At 39.4% G+C, this 19367-nt stretch overlaps 1 protein-coding gene across 1 annotated transcript in view; it reads left to right on the top strand.

Moving 5' to 3' along the window:
• The window catches only part of dmrt1 (doublesex and mab-3 related transcription factor 1), a 48054-nt gene that overhangs the window by 11365 nt on the left and 17322 nt on the right, over positions 1-19367 (top strand). The window contains exons 4-5 of the mRNA XM_031890717.1: positions 5542-5825; positions 13939-14104. Coding sequence (XP_031746577.1) covers positions 5542-5825; positions 13939-14104 — 450 coding nt within the window. The remainder of the gene's footprint in view (positions 1-5541; positions 5826-13938; positions 14105-19367) is intronic.

Below are 19367 nucleotides of genomic sequence, written 5' to 3'. Positions count from 1 at the left end.
GTAACCCTTCATTCTAACAACTCAGCAAAGCTCACCTCAAATCTATACCAAAACTTACTTTCAGTTGGCCCCAAACCCTTTAACTCCACACAAATATGGTGGACCTCCCAAATACCAGCACTCACCCAAGACGACTGGGAAGAGGCAACAGACTCTATGTATAACTGTCTCATATCAACTAAAGACAGATTAATACAGTATAAAACCTTTCATCACCTCTATATCACACCATTAAGGCTGCGCCAGATGGGCCTTACCCCAACAGATCAGTGCCCGAGATGTGCAGCTAGCCCTGCTAACTTCTTTCATATGATCTGGTCATGCCCCCACATCGCTAAGTTCTGGTCAGCAGTCACTAAATACCTATCAAACAACCTAGCCTTCCCCAATGTGACTGCACCTGAAACCTGCTTGCTAGGAGTCCTAGACAACATAATTCCCCAAAACAGCTCCCGGATACGCTACAGAATATTACTGTTCTATGCAAAAAAAACAGTCGCTATGCATTGGATGGGCCCTACCCTGCCCATCATTACAGCCTGGAAGAATTTAGTGAATGTGGTTGCCCCTCTGTATAAACTCACGTACGAAATTAGGGGCGCACCTGACAAATTTGACAAAGTCTGGGGCCCTTGGTGTGATCTAGAGGGTAACTGAACAATCCTGCTCCCAGTTACATAATAAGCCCCCCAACGTCCTCCCAACCTGTTCTCCCATACCCTGAGTACATAAGTTCAGTAGGGGGATGGATCCAAGATGTGGGAATTACTACCAGTTACACACTCTGTAATGCTATACCTACCCACTCTGTATTGGTAACAAATCCTAAAGGTAGACCTGGAAAAGAAAGACTAATGCGTCTTCCTCATTGCATTGTTAAATGTGATATTTTGTCTTTTGTTTGTATGAAAAGTTAATAAAATACACCTTTGAAAAAAAAAAAAAAATCGGATTGGGGACCGCATCGGCTTGTTGATGCGGTCACCAAAGTGACTGTGCCTATACCTGTCATTCTAATTCGAAACGACCAAAGTAGCCCAATATTGCCCACCCATAGGTGGGGATATCGGGAGAAGATCTGCTCCCTTGGTGACCTCGCCAAGCAAGCAGACCCTTGCGTGTATGGCCACCTTAAGGATAGGATAGATTAAGCAGCAGGCTGGGTTCCAGCAGAATACCCGCAAAGTGGTTAGGATGCAGGGGAAAAGCAGCATAATAATGTTAGTGGGTTTTGGAGAAATGTTACCTGCAATAAGTAAAAGCAAAAGGGAGAGGTAGAGGATGTGAAAGAAGGATTTAAAATATGCTTCTGCAATGTAGTAGTTAGAGCAATTTCAACAATGATTATACCACATTTATAAGCAGGAGTATTTCAGAGAAGCAGCAGTGAAATGGTGCTCTTTAAATGATGAGCGTACGTTGTGCACAGGTTTACCAACCAGCTGTGGACAAAGCTTAGCAGATGTCCACTATTATGCTGGAAATCTCTTGTATTTGTGTGGGTAAATGCATGGTGGTTAGCATCCAAATTTTGCTGTTTACAAATAGCACTATGTAATTGAACCTTATTGTCTCAACAATAAACTTTGAGTAGAATGTTCAGAATTTGGTGACTGTCACTTCCATAACCTCTCTGCTGCTTGAGAGCCAGAGATGAATTAAATTTATAAACTATCCCCGTCATTATTGTCTTGTGGGAGAAACATAGTGTTCTAATGTTTCAGATTATAAGGTTAGGGAGTGACTTTCCACCAAGGCTGCTTCATGGCCTTAGAGTCAAGTGTGAAGTGAAGCAGTGCAGGCCCTATCATCTTGGCAGTGACAGCTAGAAAGGGAGTGAATGCCTATAGCAAAAAAAAAAGAGGTATCCGAATGAATGATATCCTTCCTCTCATGATGTCAGAAGCGCAGCACAATACAAACAATCACTCAGTGTTAGATGCTGAATGCAGGATCTCATTTCCAGGGTTTGCTATGCAGTTTATCTGAGAGAACTAGTGATTAACTTCCAAGAAATAAAATATTATTCTGATTTTGTTTGAAGGAAAAATAGCTAACCCTACATTATGAACAAAGAAAGTTATGTCTTTTCCACTCTATAAGCCTTTTTCATGTGATGAGCAAAACTGGTGAATTCACAAACCATGGAAACAAGACCCAGCATTTGGCATCCCTAGTGATGAGTAGAAATATAAATACCCCTTCTTATAAACCTAATACCCCTTTTACCCTATTGCCAATGTGACATGCAATATCTGTATGATTTGTAAATAGCTTTGTTTCCAGCATGCACCAAATGTGACAGAATTAGAATCTGATTGCTTGGTGCAAGTCAGTTGCATCTATTGATATACCATACTAAGGGAGCCCAGGTACTACCATCACCTCCAGACTGGCTTTAATTCCAGAGTTAATTTATTACATTAGGCTGGGTGGTTACATTGGCATACCCTGCATGAAGTATCCTTCATGATCGTGTTAATATAGGCTCAATTTTGTGCCTGTTTTAGTGAGAATGGGGAGGGGTTGATAATAATCAGAGCTTCTTTGAGGTCTGAGTTAAGATTTTCTTGATACAGCAGAATATTATTTGCAGATATTGATATTTTTTCCATTATTACCATAGACTTTTGACAGTAGTAGCTTCTCTGATGAAATTTGTCAGTGACTCCCCTGTAGTGGCAAATAATAGTTGAAAGACAGGGCAACCCTGCCTTCTTCAGCTGGTGTAGTTTTATAGCCATTGTAGGTATCTCTTGGAAAACTGTGGCCCAGAGATATGCCCTAGCAACTAAATCACATACCTTTTTATTGCCAATGATGCTATGACTCTGGAATTTATACGTGTAATAGATAAGTTCGTACAGGTGTGGGAATCCCAATGTCCAGAAAGCTCTGAATAATGGGAAAGCAGTCTCCCACAAAGTGCAATTTCAAGCAAATAATTCTAATTGCTGACTAAGCTATCACAATCTATATTGCTGGCAAACAATCTTACTGGATTTATTTAATGTTCAAAGGAGAACTAAACCCATATGTACAACAGCCCCCCTCACCTCTCCCTCACAGTCTTTTACATAGAAAAGTGCCCGTATTTTGAAAACCTGAGATAAAAATGCAGAGCATTGTAGCAGAGTTCCCAGGCACCATCTTCCGTCCATTCTGATCCTCTTCGGGTCTCTTTGCTGACACGGAGCTGGCAGGAGCATGTGCAGTTGAAGCTAATTCCTGACTTGCCCCAAAGAGAATCATAATGGACAGAGGGGCACTTTTCTGTGTAATAGACTGTGCTATGAGGGAGAGGTGAGGGGGACCTGTGGAGGGCAGTTGAGTGGGGCTTTTGTACTATGGGGGTTAAATTCTCATTTAAATGTTTTTAATTGCTATACATCATGGTGATCCCAAATGAGTTTACCTATAGGTAATAGGTAGTAATTAGACAATGCTGGTATGCAAAATGATGTGAAACCAGAAGGGTGTACAAGATTTACACCTCTTAACAGCACTTACTTAAAAAAGACTCAGCTTAAAACATAAACAAAGCTTAGTTAAATTCATATATGAGCAGCACTTGATTCTGAACAAAAAAGGTAAGTTGTACAGTTAGGGCTGTATACTATTGCCAGTAGTCTGCTTTTCTCAGTGTATATCAAAATAATAGACTAATGCCACCACAAAAGAATTACATATTTGTCCCTATGTCTGTTTCAGCATATTCCAAAGTTATTGAGTGTACACAGAAATTTAGAAGTCCAAGGGCATATATTCTTTGTATACATGTTATATAACTATTTTCCCAAGATGGGGACATGGAATAATACAACTGTATTTTATTCACAGAGGTCTTAGTAATGCTGATAAACACACACATTTATTTTTCACATGTTTACACATGATGTTCAGGTGAAAGTAGCAACTGGCAATTATGCTTTAGGTTAATCTGTAGAACGCTTGTAGGAAATACAGAGGTTACTATGATCTGCACTGCAAATAGGTCACATGAAACCGTCATTTTTTTCACTCATAGCTGTACTTCAGTTAAATGATTTTTGCACAGCAGCGTATGAGTGACCCAGGAGAATCAAGCCAATAAGTGACTTTTAGACAGGTTTTGACTGAATGGGACTATAGTGACAATATGAGGGATATCCTTTCATTGGTGTGAGCCATGTGTGAGTATTTAGTATTTTATAGAATGGCCAAATTAAAGCAACTTTATGATTGGTCTTCATTATTTTTTATAGTTTTTGAACTATTTGCCTTCTAACTCTTTGCAGCTTTCAAATGGGGGTCACTGACCCCAGCAGCCAAAAACTATTGCTCTGTGAGGCTACAGTTTTGTTATTGTTACTTTTTGTAACTTCTTTAAATGTTTTTTTAAAGAGGCCCCTTAAAGTGTAAGATCTTGCCGGATTGCTATTGTTAGGGGCCCATTTACAAAATTTTGAGATATATTTGTATTTTTTGTAAATTATAGAACATTTCAGAATGGATGCAAAAATTTCGGTAAAATTCCACAAGTTTTTCGTGGTTTCCAGTAAATTTCTACAAAAAAACCCCATTTTGCGCAAAGAATACGAACATTTTGGAATTCGTTAACGCTTTGGTTACACTTTCATCAGGACTATATTTTTGCCAGGTTTTGTCTTTCGAGTGCCATTGAGTCCTTTGGAAGGCTTCAAAGCCAGAAAGGTTTTCGTGGCATTTACAAACTTTTCGGCCTGAAAATTTTGTGACTTTCGGAATGCAATTGCAATATTTTCATATGAACGATAAAAGCATTGTCGAGACATTTTAGAACTACAGAAATTATCATGGTTACTTCGAATTTATACTATATTGCGTTTCAAGGCCAGAAAACGCATCTTAGTAAATGTGCCCCCTAATGTACTAAAACAAACAATGGTTGATTTACTAGCATAGATGCTAAATTGCACAAGTGCAGTTTTCCATAACAACTAATCAACAGTTAGCTTGAAAAATGCAATACAAGGTATAAAAAGAAAGCAAAGATCAGGTTAGTTCCTGTGAGAAACTGCACTGGTGCAATTTGGCATCTATGTTCACAAATCAACCACACAATGCGTTACTTGTGGTTAAAATAATTCAAAAGGCAAAATGTAACGGCTGTGAGTCCCTAGATAAAATTAGACAAATGTATAAGCTGATATTCAGCGCACTGTTTATACTAATAAACTGGTTACATATGGTAACGTAGTAATTTAGGTTGAAAAAAGACATGTCCATCAAGTTCAAACTTTTGTCTAAAAGAAACCTGCAGATAGATAAAATATATTTTGTGACTATATAACTAGCAGCCAGAGGGTTTTTTTATATGTTGGTGGCATATGAAGTGCTCTTTAAAAAAAGAATAAGATATTTCTCTGTCCCAAAACATGGAAAAAATGTTCATTGCAACAGTCTATAAAGTTTTACTGGTAAACTGTACAGAAAGTGCAGACAGAATAAGTTCTATGACTATATGTTCAAACAAAATGAAGTAGAAAAACAGCTAAATATACACTTTCCTGTTTTTTTCAGAAGGCAAGATGTTAATTCAAGAAATCCCTTCCATCACCAGCAGAGGGCATCTGGAGAGCACATCTGATTTGGTTATGGACTCCCCTTACTACAGTAATTTCTACCAACCTCCACTTTATCCGTACTACAACAACCTCTACAATTACCCTCCATACCAAATGGCTGTGGCTACTGAATCTACCAGTGGCAATGACATGGGAGGAATAAGTGGGCCATCAATGAAAAATAGTCACAGAAACCATCCAGCTGCTTATGTCCCTAGCCAGTCAGGAAATCAGTGGCAGGTAATTTGTCATATGCACTCTCTAGTGCCATCATCTCAATATTATCCATCTAGCATTATACTATAAACCCTTTTGCTGCTTAGTCATATCTCTAACTTATCATGTACATACTTTCTTTTTGTTGACAACCATCACACAGCTCCAATGATGAACACCTTTTTTGGTCTGCTAGCATTAATCTTCTCCCTGTCACCCCCTGCACAGTTCTGAATTAATCATTCACCCCAACTTAAAAAAGAACAAATTGCTAACTTTTTGGGCTCTTTCTTTTGTTACTCCACTTTTTACTTTGTTATTACTTTGTTTATGCTGGGAAATCAGCAATATGGAAAGGGTTAAAGGAATCGCAACATTAAAAAAGTGTTTTAAAAAGTATTTACAGTATAATATTCTGTTACCCTGCACTGGTAAACCTGGTTTGTTTGCTTTAAAAACATTACTATAGTTTCTATTATACAACAGCTGTGCAGCCATGGGGTTATCAGTTCAAGTTGAAATAGGGCTTAGGCTGAGGGCACAAAGGGTATACTGTCCACTACAGTCCACCTGTGTTTTGTACACACACAGAGAGAAGTTGTGCCGCTCCTGTGAATAGCTCAACTGACAGACACAGCCTAAGGGCAGCTAAACAGAGTGAATATCTGCTTGAAAATGTGTGCCTATCAGTGGAGCTACACACAGGAATGGTTAGGAGCAGATCAGCTTCTCTCTGCCTGAGTACAAAGCTCAGGCAAAACAGAGTGGACCATGTGCTCTCAGCCTAAGCCCTATTTCAGTTTGAATGAATAAACCCACGGCTGCACTGCAGCTTATTTATATAAACTATAGTAGTGTTTCTGAAGCAAACAGTGCGACAGTACATTATACTTTAATTTTTTGGTATTGTTCTTTTATTACAGTGCTAAAAAAGTGAAGAAAAGTGCTGAGGAAAGCACATAAACAGGCAAAATGACAGGCTGTGTAAAAGTATAAAAGTGAAGTGCATTAAAAGTTAAAGAGAATGGCAGTGCTTCAACACTTAGCAAGTACTTAACTAAGTAATGGTAGAGAAGGGAATATGGGTTGTGAGAGAAACAGATGGTGGGGGGATAATCAAGCAAGGAAGGAGCAGAAAAAGAGGAAAGCAGAAGGGAAGGCAAGATCAAACAGGAAGAAAATAGAGGAAGGAGAAAATGAGAAATGTGTGAAAAGAGATAAAATAAAACAAATCCAAAGGAGAAGAAAATTGTGGAAAAAGGAGAGAAAAGTAGGGAGAGGCAGAAAATAAAGACAGAAAAAAAGGGAAAAAGAGAAGTGGACCAGAAGAGAGATAAATAATATAATGATAATTACCTATGATTATGGGCCTGTATCCTGGGTGTCTAGCCAAGCATTTGGATTCAGCTGAATCTTGCCAAAAAAGGTTAGAAGCATCACTAATTGTATTGCATTAACTGTCTCATGAAACAGTGAATAATGTGGCATATGCTGTGCATATTTTTTTTGGTGCTTCCAAGGGATGTGTGGCTTATTAAAGTGTGTGCAGATTCTTGGCATCAGGCTCTCTGGTGGGCCCCAAAGTTGCTACTGGTATGTCAGTTTGTGATCTGCACAGGTTGGCCTGTGACCCTGTTCAAGTTCAGATTGTACTGTACATAGGTCAGGGAGGTAAGACAGCAGAGGATGCTTGATGTCAATGTGGATCCTTAGTCTGTCAGTGCCTACAGCTCTTGTGTTCCCAGCACAATTAGGTGGCACAAGGCACTTTTATGCCCTGGAAGTTACAAGGCAAAATAAAATACAGAGAACTGAAAATCCCCTGTTATTAAAAATTTTGTGCTACAAATGTCAATTCAGTACTGACATGCCAAACAGATGCCTATTTTCCAGGCTTAGCAGGGGTGTAGCTGCCATCTTCTTACCATCTGGTGAGCTGCCCACTTCTCAGACTAATTTGGAAACCAGGTCCCCATGTTGCCTCCTCTACATGTGTCTCTAAACATTTTGTTATCAGTTCTCCTGTGCAATTCAACTTCTTGAGTTTGTGTGTGATTGACAAGAAGGCAAATCCCATGGTTGTAGGTGATAGACAGGTGAGGGCTTGGACATAACAAAGGGGCCGCTGAGGTCTCAGGTGGTGGAAGCTCTTTTAGAAAAGCTTTGGATCCAAGAGGAATGAAAGGAGCTTGAAGCTCTTGATAAACTCTTTGGTTTAGCCAAAAAGATTCAAAGGCACTTCCCAGATCATACTCTGGGCCTCAAAGATCATGGGAGGTAAAAATTATTTCTTTAATCAGGATAAGAAAACCAAAGCCATATCTGCAGTGTTTCTTTAGTCCCTCCTACAACAGGTGCTATTCACAAAATGCTAGGCCTGCCATGGCCTCCACCTCCAAGGGGTGGCATAGTTCTAGGAAGTCATCATAGAACCCCCAGAGACGCCTTCCCAAGAGTACCACGAAGAAGCTAACTCAACATGGTTTTCTATTAATACTTTAACTTTAAGTTTTACAAGTTTAAAGGAGAAGGAAAGTCATTTTGGCATTTTACTGACAATAGATTAGCCACATCAGTGCAAGCTAGAACGCAATAGTTATTTTGCAGAAGGTTTTACCATACCTGATTAGGCAGCTGCCATTTTAGCTTGGTCTCTGTTGCTTCCGTGATGCAGCTCAAGGGTCTGGTAGCTCAGATCACATATTCTGATGGGAGGGGGAGTGAATTCTTATGGGAGGGGGAAAAGGGAGAGAGGAGAGAGCTGTGCAGGCTCCGGCCAAGGAATGAAGGATTTTTCTGAGAGAGGAAATCTGATGCTGAAGAAAATGTTTACACAAAAGAAGACAAGAAATCCTGTGTTTCTTTTGATAGAGTGCAGCTTTTCTGTGAGTGCTTATGGTCGTATTTACATAGACCTTTCTAATAAAGCTTACTTAGTTTTTACCTAATTATTAATCATTACTTCTGTAACAGCTGATGGTTATATCTTCCTCTTCTTTGAATTTTTCCCTTACTCTGTGCCTCTGGAGAGCATCAGTACTAGAATTATAGAGTTTTGGTCCATTAATTAAATCCAGAATGGGTAACTGTCTTTTTATGACAGCGTTTTTGTATATTTCTAAATTGTCTCAAAAGAGCATCTTATCAATATCATATAGTTAGGTATATAAGGGATATAACACCCTAAATATGAATGCCAGGACTCTTCTGAACAGCTTCATGTCAACGTGCACAAGATTGCCAAAATATGTGGCATGTACCTGAAAATGAAATTGAAAAATGAATTGGCATGGGTGTCACTTCAGCTGTTTGGCTATTTAAATAAATGACTGCAATCTTGGGCAGTATTCACACTTGTATCAAGTGGTTTACTTATAATTACTTGTTATAAGTTATTGTTTTGTTTCCAGAGAGAAACCATAAAACTACAACTGCATATGTATTGCCCTGTACTGAGGGCAGATTTGCTGAAAATGTGTTGAACGGGACATTCATAACTTTGCAGTTGCAGTGCTTTGCCTTTGGTTCTCTATCTGACAGCATTTTAACACGCATGCAATGCCTATTAGTTGCACATCCGTGTGGTATAGAACTGTAGGCCTTCCCTCAACCTGACCTGCAAAAATGTTGCTGTGGTCAGGTTTTGGAGCAGCAGTAGCCTATCTGCGATATGAGAACTACAGCGGCGATAGTGGCAGCAAAAAAAATGAGTAAGTGAGTGGGGTCATGGAGGGCTGCCCTACATAACTGATTGGTATTAGCACTTTGACATTCCTTATCCATGAAGTATTATCAGTTTTTGTTACTTTTTAAAATATGCAAGAACATTATAAAGGCTCTGTGAAACAGATGTGGAAGGAAGATTAATAGGTTAAGAAGAGGGCTGTTAAATGGCTCAGTGAATCTTTTGTTGAGAAGTCAGCCAGTAATTAGCGAATCTGATAGCTTCCCTGGAAAAGTGGGTTTTCACTAAAAACTGTGTTTTAGCACTAGGGTCATTTTGTAGCATTTTTAGAGAAAGAAAATTCTATTCCTATGACCATAGGTCCTGGGAATACAAAATATCACTTACCTTTAGGCAGTGGTATCAGTATTAAGCCAGCACAGTTTTTGGTGTATGTATGTTTATCTTTATTTATAAAGTGCTACTTATGTATGCAGTGCTGAACAGTAGAATAGATTAATACAAACAGGGTTATTAAGATAATAATATATAAATACAAAGTATAACAATAAATACAAGGTACAGATTTTACCTTAGCCGTTTTACCTTCAGGATCGTCTACAGGAGAGGAAAGTTAATGCTGCATTATTGTTGAGGTCACGTGTAGGCTCTCTGCAACTGCTGACATTGCAAAGTATTGTGCTGCCAGAGTCAGTTTGCCCCAAATTTTTATATTCGGTGTAATTCAAACTGAATATGACCCACCGCAAGGGGCTTTTTAAGCTATGTTATATACTGCATACCATATTAATAAATGCAAAGGTTCTATAAAGTCAGTGGCCATAGGCCTCTACACTCTGAGTGGTCAGGTATCCTGTGAGGGTTTCCTGAACACTGTTTCCTAGCCCTTTAACTATCGCAAACTGTTAATTAGCCAGGATGTGCTTGTAGCTATAGCTCACTGTAGCTGTGGAGGAAAAAATGCACTGAGGATAAAAAGATATTTTTATTATTTTTTTAATGTATCAGTGCTGTATTCTATTTAGGTGACCCAAAAATTAAACATGGCAAATTAAAAAAGTATCAGCTTTTGGTTGTCTAGGTTGGATGCACTTTTGTCTTCTTAGCATATGCATTATCCTGCCCTCTACACTGCAGATTTATGCTAAAAGTATCACTATCATAATGTTTGTCTGACAGCTCATCTGTGTCATGAATTGAATCTATATATCTTGGTGGAGATAATATAATAGGTTTATTTTCCAATAGTGCTGACAGCACTATCCCTTCTTGATGTCACAGCACTTTAGAATTCTGATGGCAACATATTGTTTATGGGTCAGTGCTTTTGACTAAAACAGTAGCTTGGGACAGAATAGCAAAGGTTAATTAAGTTTGTCTATCAAGAGGGACAGATATAGATGTTTCCTTGGAGAGCTAGCATAAGCAATGATTCAAGCCAGTGTCTCCTCTGTCCTTCCTTTTTAAACCACAGGACGTGCACCAGAATTACAACTCATGTCTGTTATACTCTGCTGTCATTCACATACTGCTTTGGGGATTTATAATGCCTTTTCAACAACATAAAAAAGTCTTGAAATATCTTTTTGGAAAAAGGTGAAATAGACAGCTAATGAAAGTAGCAGAATATATTTTGGTAGTCTCTGTACAGTAGAAATGCCAATTCTATACAGATGTTTGGGAAAATAGTCACATTTTAGATTGAACCTTAACTTAAAATATTAAAATTCTTGTAAAGTAATGGTCAATTTTGCCCTTGAAAAAGACATAGTATATCCTCTTAATTAGGTGGCTCTACACTGCTGTCATGCCTTGTGTCTGAGATCTTGATTTGTGTATTTATAGCTCCAGAAAGTTATTAATTACTTTAGAATAACTAGTTGCACTGGTAAAACTGTGTTTAGGGTAAGAACCCACAGAGTGGTTGAGTTGCCCGGGATAGATCTCTGCTATCGCGGACGACAAACCGCTCCTAAAAGGCTTTACACCAGCAACAGTAGGTGTCGCCAGTGGAAAGCCCTTTGTATCTCTTCGGTAATGCAAAGTTGCGCAAAGTTTCCTCCTGCAGGCAAGTTTGGAGGACAGTCACTTTCCAGAACTACTGCAAATGCCCCTGCTGTGCAGTGCAATTAATGACATGTATTTAAGTCAGAAAGAGACAGGGCATGCACAGTAGTACTGAAAATTGTACTGCTCTGTGTGTTATTCTGTCAGTCTCTGCATTTAAGTGAGACGTTTATTTTTTAAAGTCCTGCCACTATACAGTGGCTTGCAAAAGTATTCAGCCCCCTTGAACCTTTCCACATTTTGTCACATTACAGCCACAAACATGAATCAATTTTATTGGAATTCCACGTGAAAGACCAATACAAAGTGGTGTACACGTGAGAACGAAAATCATACATGATTCCAAACATTTTTTACAAATAAATAACTGCAAAGTGGGGTGTGCGTAATTATTCAGCCCCCTTTGGTCTGAGTGCAGTCAGTTGCCCATAGACATTGCCTGATGAGTGCTAATGACTAAATAGAGTGCACCTGTGTGTAATCTAATGTCAGTACAAATACAGCTGCTCTGTGACGGCCTCAGAGGTTGTCTAAAGGTGGCCATACACGGGCCGACTATAGCTGCCGATATCGGTCCCTTGGACCGATTCGGCAGCTAATCGGCCCGTGTATGGGGAGAGCAGATCGGCCTGGCCGACCGATATCTGGCCTGAAATTGGCCAGATCTCGATCGGCCAGGTTAGAAAATCTGGTCGGATCAGGGACCGCATCGGCTCGTTGATGCGGTCCCCGATCCGACTGCCCCATTGCCGCCCACATAATCCGATCGTCTGGCCCCAGGGCCAAACGATCGGATTATTATTTTTTTTACCTAAATGGTCCCGATATCGCCCACCCGTAGGTGGGGATATCGGGGGAAGATCCGCTCGCTTGGCGACATCGCCAAGCGAGCGGATCTGCTCGTGTATGGCCACCTTAAGAGAATATTGGGAGCAACAACACCATGAAGTCCAAAGAACACACCAGACAGGTCAGGGATAAAGTTATTGAGAAATTTAAAGCAGGCTTAGGCTACAAAAAGATTTCCAAAGCCTTGAACATCCCACGGAGCACTGTTCAAGCGATCATTCAGAAATGGAAGGAGTATGGCACAACTGTAAACCTACCAAAACCTACCCACCTAAACTCACAGGCCGAACAAGGAGAGCGCTGATCAGAAATGCAGCCAAGAGGCCCATGGTGACTCTGGGGGAGATGCAGAGATCTACAGCTCAGGTGGGGGAATCTGTCCATAGGGCAACTATTAGTCGTGCACTGCACAAAGTTGGCCTTTATGGAAGAGTGGCACGAAGAAAGCCATTGTTAACAGAAAACCATAAGAAGTCCCATTTGCAGTTTGCCACAAGCCATGTGGGGGACACAGCAAACATGTGGAAGAAGGTGCTCTGGTCAGATGAGACCAAAATGGAACTTTTTGGCCAAAATGCTGGGATGTGTGGCAGAAAACTAACACTGCACATCACTCTGAACACACCATCCCCACTGTCAAATATGGTGGTGGCAGCATCATGCTCTGGGGGTGCTTCTCTTCAGCAGGGACAGGGAAGCTGGTCAGAGTTGATGGGAAGATGGATGGAGCCAAATACAGGGCAATCTTGGAAGAAAACCTCTTGGAGTCTGCAAAAGACTTGAGGCGGAGGTTCACCTTCCAGCAGGACAACGACCCTAAACATAAAGCCAGGGCAACAATGGAATGGTTTAAAACAAAACATATCCATGTGTTAGAATGGCCCAGTCAAAGTCCAGATCTAAATCCAATCGAGAATCTGTGGCAAGATCTGAAAACTGCTGTTCACAAACGCTGTCCATCTAATCTGACTGAGCTGGAGCTGTTTTGCAAAGAAGAATGGGCAAGGATTTCAGTCTCTAGATGTGCAAAGCTGGTAGAGACATACCCTAAAAGACTGGCAGCTGTAATTGCAGCAAAAGGTGGTTCTACAAAGTATTGACTCAGGGGGCTGAATAATTACGCACACCCCACTTTGCAGTTATTTATTTGTAAAAGATGTTTGGAATCATGTATGATTTTCGTTCCACTTCTCACGTGTACACCACTTTGTATTGGTCTTTCACGTGGAATTCCAATTAAATTGATTCATGTTTGTGACTGTAATGTGACAAAATATGGAAAAGTTCAAGGGGGCCAAATACTTTTGCAAGCCACTGTAGTATATAAATATTGTTATTGTAAAAAATAATGGTAACTACAGTCATAAAGTACATAACACTAAAAGCATGTTAAATATTTTTATTTAGAGTTATTTGAAAGTAGACAAGTCTTTGTTCATGTGAGTTTATGCCTAATTTGTTACAGTATATTGCCTGCTGCCATATATACAGTAAGAAACAGTATATTAATTATAGGTTGCTCTACATTTTGTGTAGATGAAGAATGGAGAGAATCGTTTCCCGGGTCACAGTGCAAGCTCTCAATTTCGCATGCATTCCTACTATCCCCCTTATCTGGGACAGAGTGTACCCAACCCAGTTTGTGTTCCACCATTCCTCACTTTTGAAGAGATCCCATCATATTCTGAGGCGAAGGCAAGTGGTAAGTTCTTTGTAGGTCTGCAAAGCACTTATGCAGTGCATAAACATAAAGTATGTTTTTACTTAAAGGTATCCTGTTCAAAGGACCTAATATGCAATACAGGTGTGGAACCTGTTATTCAAAAGAGCGGGACCTGGGGTTTTCTGGACAAGTGATCTGTATTTTAGATCTCCATACCTTAATTCTACTAAAAAAACATTTAAAAATAAATAAACTCACAGGAAGTAAACCTACGTTGGGCAATGAGTGCACAGCAAGTTCGGCTTTAAATATTCAAATTTTGCGCCATTGTGACGCCATACGTAGCATAGCGCGGAAATAAGCAAGTGCGTGGCGCAAAATACAGAATGCGCATGCGCGTCAAAAAGGCAGCGGACACGCGCGTGCATAGAAGAAGCAGACCCCCTCGACCACCAGGTATAGTTACATTACCCCCCTCCAGAGGAAACCTGGACATCGGATGCTGGAACCTCTCTTCAGGGCCATAACCTTTCCAATGTACCAGGTATTGGGCGCTCGCATGCACACTCCTCTACCGGCCACGGGGGGGTCGCGCACATGTTACAATGCCAGAGTCAGTGCTAACGTGCTCGCATGCACACTTCTCTACCGGCCATGGGGGGGTCACTCAAGGAACGCGCACACACACTCCTTTACTGCCCACGGTGGGGGGGGGGGGTGGCTGTGCACAGGGGGTGCGTTACATCAGCCAGGTTAGCACCATATACTCGAGTATAAGCCGAGTATACAGCACATTTTCAGTACTGAAAAACTCTGCTTATACTCGAGTATATACGGTAATCTATAAAGGCTGGAGCAGGCAGATGTCTTAACGTAATCGCCAGGACATTACTTCCTACTTTACAGCTCTGTTAGCTCTGTCAGTAACCAATCATTGAGTTTGGGGGAGGGGCATATGGGTCATAACTGTTTAGTTAGTTTGCTAATATGGATGTTGTTTAAGACACTGCTCATTCCAGCCTTTATAGATTACATTTTTAAAACACAAATAGAATATGATCACACTTTTTGTGGATATACAGCTCTTACCCACAGTGACGGTGGGTCCGGGTGCTCATGCCCCAGACCATTCAGCATAGGGAGCCATCACAGAAAATCGAATATGAAGATAGGCAGGCACTCCGAATTATTTGTTGCAAAAGTGGAAAAATGCAGCCAGTAGAAAAAATAGTTAAGTTAAAAAAGTATAAATTTTATTTTATCCATATGTAAAAACAAATAGCTTTACGCGTTTCATACCAATAGGGTACTTAGTCATAGGCTATGACTAAGTACCCTATTGGTATGAAACGCGTAAGGCTATTTGTTTTTACATATGGATAAAATAAAATTTATACTTTTTTAACTTAACTATTTTTTCTACTGGCTGCATTTTTCCACTTTTGCAACAAATAATTCGGAGTGCCTGCCTATCTTCATATTCGATTTCCTAGATTACATTTTTGCCTAACTATATTAGAAATATTTTTTCAATTTGGGCAGTCTATCTATTATACCTAGCATTTTTACACTGAACTGTTCCTTTAAAGTGCAGACACAATTCGTGGAAAGAAAGCTGAATAATGGGTAAGAAAATATGATTTCTGTCTTAAATCTGTCATGTGCACACTGCACATGTGTTCGTAAACAACCCCACACTTTTAGGACTCTAAGAAGTCACTCAGCTTCCCCTATGGTTACACAGGTGCCTTTTACAAGCACTCATGCTTGAAGGTGTTTTGATGGCAACCCCTCCATTCCATAACCAAAAGAACCCCTTAATTTTTGCTTGTGTTGCTCCCTAACACTTTTTCCATTTGATTATGGCTCACGGGTATAAAAGGTTGGGGATCCCTGTTATAGAATGACCTATCCTAAGCAATGTTTCAGTTGGTCTTCATTATTTATTTGTTACAGTAATTACATTTTTTGGCTTTTTCTTCCAACTCTGCAGTTTTTAAATGAGTTGTCACTGACCCTAGCAGCCAAAGCAAAAACTATTGCTATTACCTGAACTGAAAATTAAATAACTTAAAAACGACAAATAATAAAAAATGAAGACCAAAAGCAAATTGTCTTAAAATATTACTGTCTACATCATACTAAACGTTATCTCAAAGGTGACCAACCCCTTTAAGATGTTCTTTCTTTGTACAATAGCTTTATTGGTATTGAAAGTAATCACTAAAATTACAACATTTCCTAGTTACAAGAGCATAGAATTGCAGAGTTGCACAATGCCTGTAATTAAGTTATCAAATGTCTGAAAGAACCTTTTAGATAAATGTTTTTTATCTGTCACACAAAAAAGAGTTGTACAAACTGACAAATATGTAACATGATGTCTAAAAACACAGTATAAGGTATGCAGAAAAAGTTTGCCGAATCTATATCTAGTGTTCACTGTTATGGTTTGTTTCAAGGGTTGCAGTTGTGATATGCAAATCAATAGAATGCAGTGTGAGGGAATGAGGTGGTAATTAAACATCTGAGCTTATTTTGTTTATTTACGCTTTGTGTTACATTGTTTAGCAGTCAGTAACTTCCACAGTACAAAGACAGGGTGCTATATTCTCATTTGTCACAGTCAGTGGCAAAAAGCATGCATTTTTACTGGATTGGCACATATGCAAGTACAAACAGTCAAAATGGCGGATTGCTTTGAGCTGTCAGCTTTGGCAAGTGCCTTGAATAGCCCTGGTCCTGCTGTTTCTGGGCTAGGTCCTATTGTGGAAATTAGTGCTATAAACTCCTAGCAATGTACATATATCCTTGAGCATCTAGCACTGGAATGATTGTTTTAAGTCTAGATTTGCAGTATTTGTAGACATTAAGCCTTGCTTGTGCTAAAATGTAAAAATTACTCCTTGTGTCCTGTTCTTGCTTAGGCTGCTCAGGTACTGAAAAAAGTATGAGTTTTAGGGGCAGCTTTACTAAGCAATTTTGAGAAAAAGACGATTTTTTTTTACTGTCAGATATTTTAGAGATTTATGAACAGGTTATCAACAGTACTCGATTTTTCCAATATCATTTGTCGAAACAATCATAATTTTTGAAAAGAACTTGTGTAATTCAAGATTTATTAACGCTTAGGTTACTTTTTTCATGGAAAAAAAAATTCGGCAGGTTTGATCTGCCGAGTACTCTTGAGTGCTATGGAGGGCTTCAAATATTAGAAATAATTGAGTTTAACTTGAAAATGGTTAAAAGAGTGAATATTCAGCCTGTCCTTTTGCTACATACTTTCAAGGGGAAGTTAATCCGATAATTGTTTTCTATTGCACACACTTTTAAGGGGAATTTAATCCCATCATTGTTTTCTATTTTAAACACTTTCAAGGGAAAATTAATCCCATTATTGTTTTCTATTTCACACACTTTCAAGGGGAAATTAATCCCATCGTTGTTTTCTATTTCACACATTTTCAAGGGGAGGTTAATCCCATCATTGTTTTCTATTTCATCCAGTTTCAAGTGAAACCTATACATATTATTGTTTTTCCAGTGCTCCTAAAATAGCTGCTTGAGCAATTTGTGGTTAAGAAGTGCACCGAACCTGCCCAAACAGTCTGTCATTTGCTTTATTGGCAGTCACCTGTTAGTGGAGTTTTGAGTATATGACAGGCTGCCTTCTGGGTTATGCTTCCTCTTAAAGATTTGTGCATCAGCGGCAGCCGAAAAGGTGAGATACTTGCAAATGAGGGTAGCAGAAAAGAGTAATTAAATAGGGTGACCAGATCACTTGAAATTCGGGGACATGTCTAAAAAATGGACTGGACTCATTGCAGTTTATTTTAAATGTAATCAGTGCTGTCCTGCAACATGTATTTATTAGAGGTGTCCCTAAATTTTCAAGTGATCTGATCACCCTATAATTGAACGTCAAGGAGAGCATAATAGAAACATAAAAGAAAAAGAGACTGGTGGATGGAATGATGACAATTGCTAGTCTAAATTATTATTCCAGTTTTTAGTTTTTTTATTTTAAGCAGGCATACATTCATGGGAATTTAAAACAATATCAAAAAACAACAAAACGAAACACTAAAAGTAGTGTGGGATGATCAAATGATGCAGAGTCATGGACATCAGGCAGCTTTGGGGCATGATCTGTATCTGGAGTCCTTGGAAAAAGAAGGGCCTAATATTTTCTCATTATGAAACAGTGACTGCTCACCTCCTTCCATTTTTTGGATACAAAAGCAAGGCAATCCACTAGGATCCACAAGGCAATCAACTAAATCCACTATGGTATTAATGAAAGGTTAATATTCAATTTTTTTGTGCTTAGCTGTTGCTCAACAATCCACTCATATTAAAATAAGCAAGATATGCGTTGAATAACCTTCAGGGGAGCTATGCTGTCCTTCTGTTGGCCGCTGTCTTTGAAAATTGCCTACAGAGTTAGTGAGCAGGAACAGTTAAGATTTACAAACAATGATGAAGCTTGTCACGCATCTTTCACCATTCATCACTGAGACCGTCGGAGCCGGGCGGTGAAGTGTTCTTCATAAAAACCAGCTCAGTGTGAAATACACCTCGCTGCAATGTTTACTGCTCTGAAACTCGTCACAGCCCTTTATAGTAAATCCAGATTGCGAGGTGACATTACAGTATATCATTGCTGAGCGCGGTGGGTTTTACACTAGGAATAAGTGCAGTTCACACCAGATGAGATGTCCAGATTGAGTTATGTTGAAATTTAGCTGTTAGATCGAGATAACTTATATTTTTCTTCATGTTTAGTTTTTCGTTTCCCTTTATTTTTTTATTTTGGAAACTGTATTAATTTAATTTATTTTGTTTCATGGAACTCATATTTGCTGTGTGCATGATAGAGCTTTCCTGATGTTAATCATTGTTTCACTGAACTTATACCATTATTGTTTTCACATGCGGGCAAAATCCTTACAGTCCTCATTTTTCCTTCCGACCCTGCCTCAAACATATACTCTGCCTTTTGCCAAAAGAATATTGTATTTGCCTGCTTTGGATTTCTAAAACTGTACAATACTTTTCTTTTTCTATATTTGCATGATCATCAATGTTAATTGTAAAGTTACAGCTTGGTGAAGGGAAGAAATCACTTTCATATGTTTCTTCATCTGGCTGCAGTGACTGCTTACCTTTGTGTAAATTTTAAATGGTATCAGTACTCAGAATTAACTGACCCCCTGCATTGTTCACACCTCAGATTCCTACCCTGCCTGTGTGTGTCATACTCTGCTTGCCCTATGCTGCCTGTGTGTGCATACTCTGCCTG

The sequence above is a fragment of the Xenopus tropicalis genome, chromosome 1 (assembly GCF_000004195.4).
Source record: "Xenopus tropicalis strain Nigerian chromosome 1, UCB_Xtro_10.0, whole genome shotgun sequence".
NCBI lineage: Eukaryota > Metazoa > Chordata > Amphibia > Anura > Pipidae > Xenopus > Xenopus tropicalis.
The sequence above is the reverse complement of the archived record's forward strand: the minus strand, read 5'-3'. Positions and strand labels throughout refer to the sequence as shown.